Here is a 15,090-nt window from a genome sequence, read left to right as displayed (position 1 = left end):
AAGCACAGGTCCTTTAAACTAGTTTTCCCATCCTCATCCTTGGGAATTACCTTGTCGCTAAGCTCTAGCCATTGCTTTGAGGACTGTGTTTCTTGAAAATATTTATCCCAGAGAATTTCTTGTCAGGCCTTTGCAAACCAGGCTCCAAGAGTTGGCAGTGGCTCAGAGGAGTCCAAGCTGCCCGTTTTTCTCTTTCTCCACAGACATTTATTAACTGAGGAAGGCTTATGTGCACACCTGCTCCTTCCACAGACATCACCCCCCCGAAACCCCGCAGTGCCCTCAGGTCCCCTGAGCTAGGGGATGAGGATGCTGAGGCACTGGAGGCTACACAGCAAGTGTGCAGCAGAGGCAGGATTTTGCATGATAGCTTTTCAGATTCTCTTTAAATCAGTTGACTCTTAAACAGTTCTGGGAGCTGGGCCAGGGAGTCCCAACACATAGATCGAGTAACTATGGTTTTTCTCCCAACATGGAAGAAACTTTATGTGAATAGATAGAATTTTCACAATTAGATTTTCTCTAGGAAATTTTTCTTAGTCTTTACCCACTGCCACTATAGTTGCCATTAAGAGCTTGCAGATTAGAAGAAAGAAAACAAATAGCAAGCAAGCATTAGCAGAAAAACTCAGAGTTAGTTTTTTACTTCTTTTTAACACAGACTTATGTGTTGCATACATGTGTCCAGCATTTTTTAACCGCTTTTTAACCGCTTTCAACATATGTAAATCATTTAATCTTTGCAACATTGCTAAGAGATAATGTTGCAAAGATTAAATGATAGGTTCTGTTGCCATTATCCCCGTTTAACAGATGAGGATGGATACTGAAGCATAGATAGGTCAACAAGTTTCCCCAGAGCCACCCAGCTAGTGAACAGAGCTGGGGTTCATACCCAGCAGCCAGGCTTCAGGGTGCTTAGGCCTGTGCTGCACTTCCTCTGTCATGCTTTGTTCAGCAGCTGGTCTTCTTTCAGCTTTTGTATTAGTGAGGTCACATGGCTGGAAAAAATAGTTTCAGGTCTGTAGAGTGGAGTTAAGTTAGGCTCTTACGTCACGATATCACCATGCAGCAGTCCTGACTCTGCATGCACCTCACCTGAATGTATTCAAAAGCATTGCTCTGTACCACATAGATTTTCAGGCCTTTGCACAAGGCTTCTGGGGCAGCAGTCCCAGTAGGAGCTTGAAAGGACCTTAGTGGTTACTGATTAGTAGTTACTGATTCATCCTTTCACCTTAAAAGTGAGGGAAACTGAGGGGAAGTAAATCCTAAGGTCTCCTGACCCTGACCCTTAAAAATGATAGGGACCTGCTTCCCAGGAATCTGGTGCTGGGCTTTCTTGTGTCCTCATTCACTCCTCACAGGGACCCTAGCCAACCAGTGCAGCACTGCCGTCCTTCCCGTTTTACATGGCACTCAAACGCCTGATGAGGAGGTGACTTGCCCAGTGTCACCCAGCCAGCAGGTTGTCGTTCCACAGCCCTTAGTCCTCATCCCTTTGCTCTGCCACATTCCGGAGAGTACACTTCACTGTGGCCTCTGTGACCCACTGACGCTTTTTTTGTTCCCTGGGTAGTAGAGTAAATGCGATGGTTTACCTAGAGCCCCAAACACAATGCCAGACACATAGTAAGTGTCCCTTAAGTATTATGTAGCTTTTGCTGTTGTTACTAATCATGGAATTGGGTAAAAGGAAAAGCTTCTAGAGGTTAGTATGTTCATCTGTCCCACTGCTAGCAATTGTGATGCCTGGTCTGCCTTAGGGAGTTGAACCTTAGGAAACTTTAGATGGTTGTTGTTTGAAAAACAGGAGGAAAAAACTTCAGAAAGGATCCCTTTTAGTCCTTCAGCACTGCCCCCTTGTGGAATCTAGGTAGAAGGACCAGGTACTCAGAGTCATTTGTGGGCTGAAGAGAATTTGACACAATATGCAGCTAGACATCTGACTGGGTACTTTCTGGGGGTGGGGGTGGATGGGTCTTATGGTGGCAGAAGGGAGTAAGGCAGGGAAGGGCTGGATCTCATTGCTGCATTGGCTGTGTCAGAGTATTTTTACTGAGTGTTGAAGTTGATAGGATAGAATTAGAGAGTCCATGTTCCTAAATTTCTCAGCTTCTCTGACCCCTCAGGGCCTAAAGGGAGTTTTGCGGCTTTCAAAGTTTCTGTCACTGGAGTTCCCGTCATGGCTCAGTGGTTAATGAATCTGACTAGGAACCATGAGGTTGCGGGTTCGACCCCTGACCTTGCTCAGTGGGTTAAGGATCTGGCGTTGCGTGAGCTGTGGTATAGATCTCAGACGCGGCTCGGATCCCGAGTTGCTGTGACTCTGGCATAGGCCGGCGGCTACAGCTCCGCTTAAACCCCTGGTCTGGGAACTTCCATATGCTGCGGGTGCGGCCCTAGAAAAGACAAAAAAAAAAAAAAAAAAAAAAACAAAAACCCAAAAAACAAAGTTACTGTCACGGGCTCAAGGCCCACTCTAATGGCTGTTACTTAAGTTTGTTCAGAGCGTGCTTGAGGGGCAGAAGCACGTATCCTCACAAGCAGTGACTGACCCTCTCTCCTGGTGGCTGTCTCAGCCTCCATTGTCTTCCCTCCTCCAGGGGCTTCTGAGGAGAATGGCCTGCCTCACACTTCAACTAGGACCCAGCTGCCTCAGTCAATGAAGATCATGCATGAGATCATGTACAAACTGGAAGTGCTCTATGTCCTCTGCGTGCTGCTGATGGGACGTCAGCGAAATCAGGTGGGCCCCTCCTCACAGGTCAGAACAGGAGGAGCCAGGAGCACACGCTTCCTGGGTGACCGCCTCTCATAATGGCTCTGTCTCTAGCACAGCAAAGCAAAGAGTTGGGTTCCATTTATCCCTGTTTAACATGTTGGGAAACTAGTCTGATTCCAGAGCTTATGATCTGTGGGCAGCATTTCTAGACAGAGCATTGGTGCCCAGGGCAGAAATTGACAGCTCAGCCATGTTACCTGACCTTGTTAATGTGCCGAATAAAGGGTAGATGTCTGGCAGGATGTCTGGAGAAGTTGCCAATCTCATGGTGGCTTGAGGTGGTGGGCCAGAGCTTTGTCAAGTTATGAAAACGAGGCAACTCCAAAGAGGCTCCACATGTGCTGAGGTTCCCTGAGCCTTGAAGCAGTTCCAGGAGGGAGGATCAAGGAGGAGGAAGGCTCTGGAAGCATGTGGCATCTTCTTCAAGATGGCTAAATAGCCCACTCGTGGCACCTGCACCATTCTCCTAGGAATGAAACTAGGCATGGGGGCCGGGGGCAGGGGGATTGAAGGAAGGGAAAGCTGGGAGCTCAGGAGTCCTTGAGCACCTTTTTGAGTCAGACCCTGTATTCTCACATGACTGTGAGATGGGTGTAGTTATCACAGTTTTACAGGTGAGGAGCAATTTTCGAGGTTAGCCAGGGAAAAGACTGCCTGAAAAGCTGATATCTGGCATGGCAGTGTCCGGAAGGAAGTGAGGGAGCCAGGCATGCCGACCCCCCAAGGCAGCTTCCCAGGCTGAGGGAGCGGGCCCCTGGGGTGGGAGCCTGCCTGCAGGGGTGGTGGACTAGTAAGGAAGCTGGGGGCAGGTGGATGGGAACAAGCGGCAAGGAGAGGAGGGCAGAGGGGTGGTGGGGAGCCCCGATCACATCAGGCTTCCATAGGCCATTTAAGGACTCTGGTGTTTACTCAGTGGAGTGGGAAGCCATCCTCTGGCTGCTGTGTAAAAGAGCTGACAGTTGCCAGGACCAGCATATTGGTGGTAGGAGTGTGAGAAGTGCTTGCATTCTGGATCTATTTTGAAAATAGAACAGCTAGGATTTACTGAGAGGTCAGATGGCATCAGTGGAGAGAGGAGTTAAAGATAACTTCCTTAACTCTGTCCAAGGTTTTTGGCCTGAGCAGGTGGGAAGAGTGGTTTGCCATTTATTGAGATGGTTAAGACCAATGGGTAAGGAGTCAGGGGGCAGGCATAGGGAGGAAGGTGAGGAGTTTGGTTTGAACAGGTTAGGTTTAGGGTGTCTGTTAGACTTGGCACTTGGGTTCCCTGCCTTGGGGGTTAGGGGAGAGATGGGGCATGGAGGTACAACTTTGTGGTTGTCCGCCTATGGTTGGCATTTAAAACCAGGACACTGGATGAGATATCTCACTCTGGTGTCCATAGCACTGGGCCTTCCTTCGCAATGGAATGTATTTCTTATAAAAAAAAAAAAAATGCTAGTTGTGATGTCTTACATGTGAGTGCTTTTTCTTTTCTGAGGCACTTTCAGAGTCATTCCTGCTTGAATTTGGGGGGTATTCGGTAAGTTATACGGCACGTGGTGACCCCCCCACCCCACTGAAAACCACGGTACAGAAAAGAGTCCATGGCATGCCCTCAATCACCAGGCTTCGGTAGAGCCAGGATTTAAACCCTGCTGCCCTGACTCTTCTTTCTGCCCCCTCAGTTCCTCCTCCCTGAGCCTTCCTGTTACCAAGTTTCTATGAATCATTGTGGTCTTTGGTTAAAGTGTGATGAGAGCTGCTGTTTCCTTGGGAGAGACCCCAAGCTGAGACCCAGAATCCCATCTTACTGTGAACCAGTGTTATGCTGCTGTGTCCTCATTTGCACAGTCAGCATTTAGGGAGTTCCTTCTGTGTGCCAGCCACTGTGGGGACCTGGGTTCACAGACCCTACCTAGACCCAGACAGAGGGGACAAAATTTCCCTGGCCAGGTCTCATGAAAGGCTCCTCCTTGGGGTGGCCTTATTGTGCATTCGGGCCAAGTGCTCTGACCAGTCTTGCGACACTGACTGGAAATCACTAGACTGGAAATGCTCACCAGATGTCATGAGTGCTGGTGAAAATAGTCAATCCAGAATTCATTTTTTCCAGTGCTTCAAGTCAAGCCCTGAGCTTCCCCCACATGACCTCATTGAGTCCTTTCAACAGCTTCATTATCCCTCATTTTCCATTAAAAGACTCAGGCGCAAAGAAGAATGTTGCCCAGAGTCACAGCATTGTCAAGTTCTGGTCTCCCAAGATAAATGCCAGCCTGCGGTGGACTGGGGAGGAGCAGGCTTTCAGATTAGAACCCCTGATGACATTTCCATTCTTGCTGTGGCCTTGTCAGTCCTGCTAAACTGCCCTTTCCCCTGGTAAAGTGGGAGTTGGTAAGGATTGTGCTCTGCTCTGGACTAGACAGAGGTTTTCCGACGTCATCCTTGTAACAGTCCTGAGAAGTAGTAGTGGCTTTGGTTTATGTTGTGTAAAAAATTATTTTTCCTAGGTTAATATTTCACAGTTCTGCATGAAAAGGTGTAAATAAATATCAGTGAAGCCTTTTTCCCCTCTGAGCCTGAACATTCAGGTTCCTCCATGAAGCATCTAATTTTACCAGTTATTAATGTCTCCTTCTAAAGTGTTTAAAAGTATATTTGTACGGGGCGTGGGACAGGGGGGCGGGGGTCGTGCAGAGTAAGTGGGGATGTTTTCTTTGAACTTCAGCCACCCCTACTGACTGTTGCTTTCTTTGTCCTGAAGACCCATTGTGCACACATACCCAGCTTTGATGGGTCTTCACAGCTCATTTGTCTTTTGTTTTTGCATTTGTCTTAATGCTTTTGCTTTCCTTCCTCATCCAGGTTCACAGAATGATTGCAGAGTTCAAGCTGATCCCCGGGCTGAATAATTTGTTTGACAAACTGATTTGGAGGAAGCATTCAGCGTCTGCCCTTGTGCTCCATGGTCACAACCAGAACTGTGACTGTAGCCCGGTAAGCAGGGACCCCAGTGACGTAGATGGGCCTTACAAGTTGTTTCAGGACCTGCTGTTGGCCCTTTGAAATCTCATTCTTTGAGAGAAGAGCAGAAATTGAAAGTCATAGCCTGTGTAATCCCATAAGTGGCAGGTACCTTGGGGAAGGATCTGACCCCTTACCCTCCACCTGCCCAGAAATTCCTTTTGAGGAGGGACCCTCCAGCCAGCCTCCCTTTGTACAGCTCCTGGCGGGGCACTTGCTACCCCCAGACAGGCCGCCTGCTCGAAAGCAGCGTGGTTTTTCTCATTCTGTACTCTGCCTGGTTGTAATCTATATCCACTGATAGTAGATTTGCCTTCTGGAACCATGTCAGTGGTCTGCCTTCTGAAAGGGTTTAGGCAGTTTTCTTTTTTTGAGGGTGGAGGGCTCACCTCTGTCTGGTCTCTCTCACGGTGCCCTAGAGAACACTGAGCTGGGAGTCAGGAGGCCTATTGTGCACTCAGCGTTTGGGGAGAGCTTGAACCAGTCACTGAGTCTCTGAGCCTCTGTTTCTTACAAAAGCAAGATCATCGGCCATCAGCAGGAGGGGGAAAGGGCCATGGGTCCTCCCTGGTCTCTAAGCTACGTTCTGGGGGTTTTCCTCAGGGCCATATCTTTTAGTTTATTGGTTTTCTCTGGATTTGCCTTCCAGCTCATCCATTTGCGTTAATTTCAGGTGAATATATTCTGCATTTCTAGACACTCTATCTGGATCTTTGTCAAAAACTACTTAGTCTTTTTACTTGGTATGTTAATATTTTGTTCTTCTGTTGCATTTTCTCTCTTTAATTTCAGTTCTTTATTTTTTCATAGCATACTTTTTTATGGTCTGTTTTGGATTGCTCATGGGGTGCTAATACTTGTATCCAAGTCTTCAGACTCACCTCGGGTGGAGTGTTGCCTTGTGCTGTGTCATGTGTCTAGGTGGGGACTTTTGGTGGGGGGCGTGGAGGGGGTGCTGGTTTTCCCTGTGAGAACCTGTGTGACCTGGGCCCTGGAAGTATTTCTGGAGAACAGTTTGCTTTCCTCTGCCTGGTACTTTAGGAGGCGCGGTGTACCAGGGCATGTTCCCCTTGACGTGGCTTTGCCCTGCTGCTCTGGTGGTGCCTCCTTGGGACTGGGGGCTCCCCTCCACTACCAGCAGCACCGTGGCAGAGACAGGCTCCTTTGCCAGCTCCCTGGGCTGGTAGGCAGGGTTTCTCTAACCCTTTTTTCTCCAAATGTATATGCTCCACAGGCTTTCTGTGGGCCCAAGGTTTTGTCTGGTCCCTGCAGAGCACTGAAACGCAAGCACTGGCAAGAAGTCTCACTTCCATTTCTCCACCCCGCCCAGAGCTGCCATCCCCCAGCTCCAGTGTTCACTGCTCTGAATTTGGTCCTTTCCTCATTTCTGATTCTAGTGGATTTTCCTTTCTTTCCTATGAACTTAACTCACATTTAATGTAATTTCAGTTATTTTTTTATCCAGTATGTCAAGATGTTTTTAATAGGAAGGGTGCACACTAGCTTGATCTGCTGTTGGCCAGATGTGGACGTCAACAAAGGGTTTTCTGACTAAAGCAAAGTCCTCATTGTGCACAAAGACAGAGGCTCAGAGAAGTAGTGATGCCCAGCTCTTACCAGAGCCTTTTGTTTTCTTTTGGGACGTTGTGACTGTGGTTTTAACATCAGGATGCACCTGTATTTTAGGACATCACCTTGAAGATACAGTTTTTGAGGCTCCTCCAGAGTTTCAGCGACCACCATGAGTAAGTACAAGCTGCCCTGGCAGAGAGTTGTTTGGCTGTCTTCTCTCCTCTCTTTGTCACATCACTGGCCTCAGCTCAGGAGGACCTGGGAGCCATGGGAGCCACTGGCTCAGCGTTACCGTGTGGTGCTGCACGTCCACGATAAGAGCAGCGCTTGTCCAGGCCTTCCTTTAAGCCAGGCGCTGTGCCGAGCTTTCCCTTCGCCCCCGCAGCCACCTTGGAAGTGAGTGCAGAAGTTGCTGGTCCCTTATTTCCTTGGAAGTCAGTCCATCTCTCAGCCGTCTGTCCTCTGAGCTGGGAGTGGAAAGCTTGGCTATTCGCAGGGGCCGGCAGGAGCCGCAGGTGGCCAAGGGGGCAGATGGAATATTCTTCACCGGCATAAGGAGATCTACTCTCTCCCGTTCTCCTTGAAACATATTCTGCCCTCTCTCATTTTTTTATTTTTCAACTTCTCATGGAGAATGATTCTCTGCTATGAGGAAACAGTGCAGAGGAGGGGTAAATGGCAGCTGACCTGTGACCTTGGCTTTGAGGAAAGCTAGAGCACACACAGCCGCCCTTAGCAGGTGTCGGTGTACAGGATACAGGGCCCGCTGTTGCATAGCTTCTGAGTTTCCCCCCAAGGAAAGCCAGAAATTAAGATTTATGTGAAAGGTCCTGATTTTTACCTGTTGGTTTAAATTCTTTTGAGATACTGTATAAGCTGAGAGGACCTGCCTGAGGACACATGTGGCCTCAGGGGCCTTTACTTCGCTGCTTTTGTCTGGATTTTTGTGGACCACCCCCTTTGAGAGGTTCTCTGTTTGAAGCCTTAAACCAGGACATATGTCAGTCCTTGGAAAAATGGCACCAGTATGTTCTGAGTATGTCCTTTTTTCCTGAGGAATTGGGCCCCTAGCTTTCATGAGGCTCTTAATTCTGATGCGTCATGTTCACAGGCTTGGATTTTGTATATTCTAAAGCTATGCTGTGGGAGTGTTTTTAATGGGAGTAACATGATGAGATTCCAGTTTTCTCAAGATCGTTCTGGGTACTGTGTGCAGGATCCATTCCTATAGGGAGACCATTTAGGAAGCTGGTTCTGTCCACTTGGCTTGGGCGATGACAGGCCTGGATGAAGGGTGAAGAAGGCAGTGTCCCGGCCGATTCAAGCTCCTGGCTGGTGGGAGTGCTGGAGTAGGGCCAGGTTTGAGGAGTAAAATGACGAGTTTAATTTGGCCATCACCGAGTTGGCAGTGCCTTTGAGAAATTAAATAGAAATGTTCAGTGGCAAAAGAAAGGCCTACAGGTGCCAAGGAAGGGGCCTTGTTAGTGGATATGGCAGAGAGTGGACGTAGGGACCCGGGACACTCCCACAGCCTGAGAGCAGCGGGCTGCGTGCCTTGCTGCAGAATGCCGGCTCGGGGTGAGTGGCACTGGGGACTTCTCAGATTTCCTCACAGGAGAGGGGCAGGGAACCAGCGCAGTGTTGACCTGGCAGCCCCAGTTCCTGTACTTTACCACCTCAAACACATTTGTTTCAGGAACAAGTACCTACTGCTCAACAACCAAGAGCTGAACGAACTCAGTGCCATCTCTCTCAAGGCCAACATCCCCGAGGTGGAAGCCGTCCTCAACACTGACAGGTGAGTGTGTGGGGGTTGCAGCTGTGGCCCACAGCCCACCCTGGGCGCCTGAGGGCCCTGGGGCTCACAGATGGGTGCACGCAGGTTTGCATACTTGTCCTTTCTCACATGCATGTAGCTACAGTGTCCTGAGGGCTTCTGTGTGCCAGACACTGTCCTCCTGTCACCTGCATTATCTCATTGGAGCCCCACAGCAGCCCTGGGAGGGAAGTGCCATCACCAACTCCCCTTTACAGACCAAGGAGCAGGGGCTTGGAGAGGTCACCTGCCAAAGGTTGTATGTATCTGCCCTCTCCCTTGTCACTCACCTTCATTGACATGCTCCTTTCTGCCCCATGCCAAGGCCCGTGCGTGGGGTTATGCTTGCCTCACTTTCTGGAGCAGAGCAGGGAGGTCACAGGCTCACAGGGGTCAGGCCAGAAGGACTATATCCAGCTACAGGAGGACTATATCCAGCAGAATTCTCTTGTGGTTTTTTTAATTTTGTTTTTAAGGCAGCAGAAATCTTTGTTCAAATGAAGTTGAATACCATCCTACCCTAATGCCTGTGGTGGATAAATAGTGGAGCTGCTCTGTTGGAGGAGGAATCTTAGGGTCTGGAACCTCTCTCCAGGCTGGGCGCTCTCTCCCCCATGGTGCAGCCTGAGTTGTTTCCTCGTTTACTGTCTTTACTTCCTGGACCAGGAAGCAGAAGCCTAGAGGCTCGGGTACTTGTCCAAGGCCATCTGGAGTTGAATCTGGGGCCCAGGGTCCTCTCTGTCTCACCCTGTTGCCATAGGCCTTGTCCCATCTGCTAGACTCCGTCATGGTGTTTTACACCCACTTTTGTTGTGAGCAGCCCTCCCCCGAGCAGTTCTGAGCCTATATGACTCTGGGTGTTTCTCTGGCCTTTGATCACTTGTCAGCAAGTATGGGCCGGAAAGCTGGTCTGAGATGTGTTGAGAATGCATTTGGCTGTTCATTTCCAAGACTGCAGGAGTCCTCGGGGTGCTCTGGAACCAGGTGGAGCAGGAGGACATCCTGTAGGTTTTTTTACCCACCTAAGCCAACAGAGATACCCAGCCCCAGAGCCTCAGGACACAGTGCTTCAGCAAAGTGGAACTTGACCCCTATCTTCCTATTTTATTTTAGGAGTTTGGTGTGTGATGGGAAGAGGGGCTTATTAACTCGTCTGCTGCAGGTCATGAAGAAGGAGCCAGCTGAGTCATCTTTCAGGTAGATTTGGGACACGCCCCTGCCACTCCGGAGAGGCCCAGGAGCCATGTGTTTCTTAAGCTGTTAGAAATACCTCCTTTAGTCATCAGCTTCCACCTCAGATACCTGGTTACTATCAGGGAGCGAGTCTGCCATCTCCCTTGTGCTGACTCAGCATGTACTTGGTGGCTTCTGCTGCATGCCAACAGTGCCTTTCAAGAATTGACCAAGCATTCACCAAGCACCTCTTCTGTGCTGGTGCTGGACAGGTGGGAAATGGGAGATACAGGCCCTGCCTATGTGGAGTTCCCGGGGTTGTGGGAAGCAAGCATGGAAAGAAACCTGTGCGTGAGATGCAGTGTGGAAAGGCATGGAGCCAGGGAACGAAGGAAAGCCCTTCCCAGCTGGGGGCTGGTGGGTGGGCGCCCACAGGGAGGGCTCTCAGTTCTTAGACTTGTCTAAGTTGAATCTTACAGGCTGTGGATAGGAGTAGCGGATGAATGAGCTGTCAGGAGGCTCCACGCCCAAGGGCGCCTGTCAGCTCAGCCTGCCTTGTCCCAACCTCCCCTCACAGATCTCAGCACTGCCCTCTGGGGCCACTCAGCCAGAATCGGCCACCTCTTCTCTAGGACAGGCCATCAGAAATGAGCTCAGTGGCCCGTCTCTACACGGCTGTCAGGTTCCCTCATGCATTCCAAATCCTCCTGATCCTCTGAAGGGCAGAGCCTAGAGTGTTTCCACGTGTGACTTCCTGGGCCAGCCTTTTGTCCTAGATGCCACCTTTGAGGCACAGCTCCTTCCAGGCAGAACCACATAGAGAACTGTTCCCACAGAGCTGTCAGCTCCATGAGGATGCGGGCTCTTGCTGTGTCCCCAGTGCCTAGTAGGAGGCCCGATGCCTGATAGATGTTCAGGAAATGTCTGGTGGATAAATGAAAAGGTAGACACATCTCCCAGCCCCTTGGTGAAAGGAACATGGGCCAGAAGAGGGCAGCCTTAGCCACCTGGGCCAGGGCTCAACATTTGGGTCGCAGGTTTTGGCAAGCTCGGGCTGTGGAGAGTTTCCTCCGAGGGACCACCTCCTATGCAGACCAGATGTTCCTGCTGAAGCGAGGCCTTCTAGAGGTAATGGCCTGGAGGAGCCAGGGTGTCGGGCGCCCCGCCTCCCCCCACCCCCGGCCCACGCATCGCTTTCCTGTCCCGAGCCGTGGACAGCTGGCAGGGGCACCAGTTCTATCCTGACACCAGGGCAGATTGCCCTGCTCTTTCCCCTGAGCTTTCAACATTGGCTTCCCTGTGGGTGCTTAACGGGTGATGAGGGATCTGGGGTGGCCTTGGAGGATTATAGTGACTCTAAGGTTACCCAGCAAGGCCTTTTGACCCTGAGGACATTTTGCTGCTGACTAAAAGTCAATTTCCCTTTTTGAAAAATGGTCTCCAGAAAAAGCAAAATTTACAAAGGGGGGAGGGCAGAATGTCCAAAGGTACAATTGCTTAAAACCTAAAAAGATAACAGATAAGAAACTGACCCATGAATTGGTTAAAAAAAAAATCCATAAGGAGAAGAATTGATCCAAATCAGCATATACAACTTCAAAAAAAAAAAGAAAAGGAAAAAGAAAACTGTTATAGAAAACTTCATCAAGAAGTTAAATTGTTCTTGATAAAAATTCATTGATTTTAGTGTAAACATTTTCATTCATTAACATAAATAGGCAAACCATGGGGTCAAAATGTGTCCCGAGTCCTTAAACCTTGTGCTTCACTTGAATGGCCTCCGGGCTGGGGCAGTGGCCAGTGTTACCTCTGGAGACGGCTCCCTCCCTGCCAGCTGGAGCCCCTTGGGCATCCTGCAGAGGCTTTGGCTCAGACCTGGGCGGGCGAGAGAGATTGTGGCTACATACCCCAACCTCCCCACCCCGCCACTTCCTGGTGAGGTGTGTCAGGCCTGGACCTACCCTTGGAGCCCCCAGCGTCCTCAGCTGAGAATCTAGACGGGGGAGCAGCTCCCATTGGGCTGGATGTTTGCTCAAAGCAAACGTCACACGGCCCGAGCTGTGCCAGAGCTGGGAGGGGGTCAGGCAGTGGGCAGCCTAGGTGAGCGCAGCCTGGGGGCAGCAGCCACATGTGCCCACTGGCCCTGGGGAGCACCACTCTCCTGCCCTCACCCTGTCCTTTCCCACCCCCAGCACATCCTCTACTGCATCGTGGACAGTGAGTGCAAGTCACGGGATGTGCTCCAGAGTTACTTTGACCTCCTGGGGGAGCTGATGAAATTCAATGTTGATGCATTCAAGAGGTTCAACAAGTACATCAACACTGATGCAAAGGTAAGTATGAGCCAGGGCTCCGTGGGGTTTGATGCATTGTCCAGAATTTCTGTTGGGGCCCAGTCGTCACAGGTCTTCAGGTGCTGGTTTCAATTTGGCGAGTCCTGGCAAGTTGGCAGGCAGTCATTAGCAGTGCTCTGTGCTGGCCACAGTTGCAGACCCTGGGTACACAGGGGTGAAGGTCAGCTGCTTGTGGGCAGGGGTGAGGTGTGGAAACGGGTGCCAGGTGAGCCCCAGAAGGGCAGGACTGGGCCTGGTGTGTTAGGCTCACAGGGTGTGTGGGGCAGAAACCCAGCTCAGACCCGCTGCAGTAAAAAGGAGAGGAATCCCTTCAGTGTAGAAAACACTGGGCGTGGTGTCAGAAGAACTCACTGGGATGAGTTCTTGCTGGGGCAGGTCTCCTGGTTTGTCAGAGTTCTGGTCTCCCTGCTGGGCCCAGGTGGGTTGGTGCCCCTTGCAGGACTGCACACCCTGGGCCTTGGCCATCTCCAGCCAAGAGCCCGCCGCCCCCAGCCCATCTGAGCCCGGGCTCTGCTCCAGTTCCAGGTGTTCCTGAAGCAGATCAACAGCTCGCTGGTGGACTCCAACATGCTGGTGCGCTGTGTCACTTTGTCATTGGACCGATTTGAAAACCAGGTGGACATGAAGGGTAAGAAAAAGCCATAATGCCAAGATCAATCTGCCCTGATGTCAAACACCCAACCTCTGACAAAGAAATAGAAATGCCTGGAAGCAGCTGCACCAAACACCCACATGGTTGGGGTCAAGATTGTGGCTCTCCAGGTGATTTTCTTGGCTGATTTTACTTTTCTCTGTCAGTCATCTGTGCTTCTTCTGATGAGCACATGCAACCTTTTCATAAAGGTAAAAACAAAAAAACAAAACAAAACAAAACACCCATGTTGCCAGTAAAAATGCAAAAAAAACAATACACATCTTTCTCTCCTGGCCTGGGATGTGGGGGACTCAGGTGGGGAGACCTGGGGAGGGTCTCAGGGAGAGAGGGGTCCCAGAACTGCCTGAGGGAAAAGGTGGACTCCTGGTCAGGGATTAGCCAGGGTGGCAGAACAGCTGGAAATGTGTTCCTGCTGCAGCCAACCTTTTCTGTAGTTGTTTTGACGGTGGGGGCTCCCAGCTTCAGAGTCAGGACTCAAGGGGGACTTGAAGCCTTGAGGGGTGTCAGGCCCCTGGGCCAGAGCAGCTGCTCACACTCTGCCTCTCTGTCCCCAGTTGTGGAGGTCCTGTCCGAGTGCCGCCTGCTTGCCTACATATCCCAGGTGCCCACACAGATGTCCTTTCTCTTCCGCCTCATCAATATCATCCACGTGCAGACACTGACCCAGGTGAGGCCTGCAGCCCTGCCACAGCCAGAGGGAGATGGGAAATGGGTGCCGCCTTCACCCTAGAGGTGCAGCTCTTGAGACCTTTCCTGGTTCCTAGGAAGCCCTCCCGGCTGTCCTGAGGACTTTTTCTGTAAGGGCTCAGTGTCCTATTTTCCAGACAGGGCCTGGGGAAAGAGCAAGTCTCCGAGGTCACAGACGGTTTGGGGCAGAGTCTGGACAGGTGATGAGCTCTGACTCCCAGTCCAGCGCTCTCTGAGCCCCACCTGCTGTGCAGGCTTTGGGGTTGGACCTGGCTTTGATTTCCGCCTTCCTGACTATGCAGCTGTCCCTTCTCCAAGTGTCACACCCCTCTTTTCTAAAATGGGCGTAATATGCTCCCTCTCAGAGGTTGTTGGTTTGTTCCTTCAACTAACAAATATTTATGGAGGTGAAGCCCTGGGCTGGGGATGCACAGTGAACAAAACAGACCGAGACACTTCCTTCGAGGAGCTGCCTGTCTAGTGCTGAGCGGATGACAGTGAGATACCCGCATCTGGTGGTGCACCCGCCCCCAGGGATCAGTACTCCCGAGAAGAAGTGATCCTTCTCAGCTGGTGCTGGAGAAGGAGCAGACCCCGACTACTGATGACGAAGATCCCACAGGGTGGGGATGGGGGGTGAGGGACTAGGAGGGTGCTTGGGGCAGGATGCTGGCATCACTCCTCTCCCCAGACCCCTATCAGCTTTGTACAGAGGCGGCTCAGCCTAAAGCCTGTGGAGTCTGCTGGAGACACCGTTCTCCCCACCTGGTGGCACCCCCGGTCCACCAGGGGCTGCCGGCATGCGCCTAACCCGGGTGGCCTGGTCCTTGCAGGAGAACGTCAGCTGCCTCAACACCAGCCTGGTGATCCTGATGCTGGCCCGCCGGAAAGAGCGGCTGCCCCTGTACCTGCGGCTCCTGCAGCGGATGGAGCACAGCAAGAAGTACCCTGGCTTCCTGCTCAACAACTTCCACAACCTACTGCGCTTCTGGCAGCAGCATTACCTGCACAAGGACAAGGACAGCACCTGCCTGGAGAACGTGAG

At 51.0% G+C, this 15,090-nt stretch overlaps 1 protein-coding gene across 2 annotated transcripts in view; it reads left to right on the top strand.

Annotated features, from left to right (window-relative positions):
* Positions 1-15,090, top strand: part of TRPC4AP (transient receptor potential cation channel subfamily C member 4 associated protein) — an 82,641-nt gene that overhangs the window by 66,425 nt on the left and 1,126 nt on the right. For both annotated transcript variants that reach the window (XM_003359957.4, XM_013985291.2), the window contains exons 9-18: positions 2,583-2,749; positions 5,630-5,761; positions 7,475-7,533; positions 9,057-9,158; positions 10,290-10,373; positions 11,387-11,477; positions 12,542-12,682; positions 13,223-13,331; positions 13,913-14,025; positions 14,879-15,085. In XM_003359957.4, coding sequence (XP_003360005.1) covers positions 2,583-2,749; positions 5,630-5,761; positions 7,475-7,533; positions 9,057-9,158; positions 10,290-10,373; positions 11,387-11,477; positions 12,542-12,682; positions 13,223-13,331; positions 13,913-14,025; positions 14,879-15,085 — 1,205 coding nt within the window. The remainder of the gene's footprint in view (positions 1-2,582; positions 2,750-5,629; positions 5,762-7,474; positions 7,534-9,056; positions 9,159-10,289; positions 10,374-11,386; positions 11,478-12,541; positions 12,683-13,222; positions 13,332-13,912; positions 14,026-14,878; positions 15,086-15,090) is intronic.

The sequence above is a fragment of the Sus scrofa genome, chromosome 17 (genome assembly GCF_000003025.6).
Source record: "Sus scrofa isolate TJ Tabasco breed Duroc chromosome 17, Sscrofa11.1, whole genome shotgun sequence".
In the NCBI taxonomy this organism is placed as follows: domain Eukaryota; kingdom Metazoa; phylum Chordata; class Mammalia; order Artiodactyla; family Suidae; genus Sus; species Sus scrofa.
The sequence above is the reverse complement of the archived record's forward strand: the minus strand, read 5'-3'. Positions and strand labels throughout refer to the sequence as shown.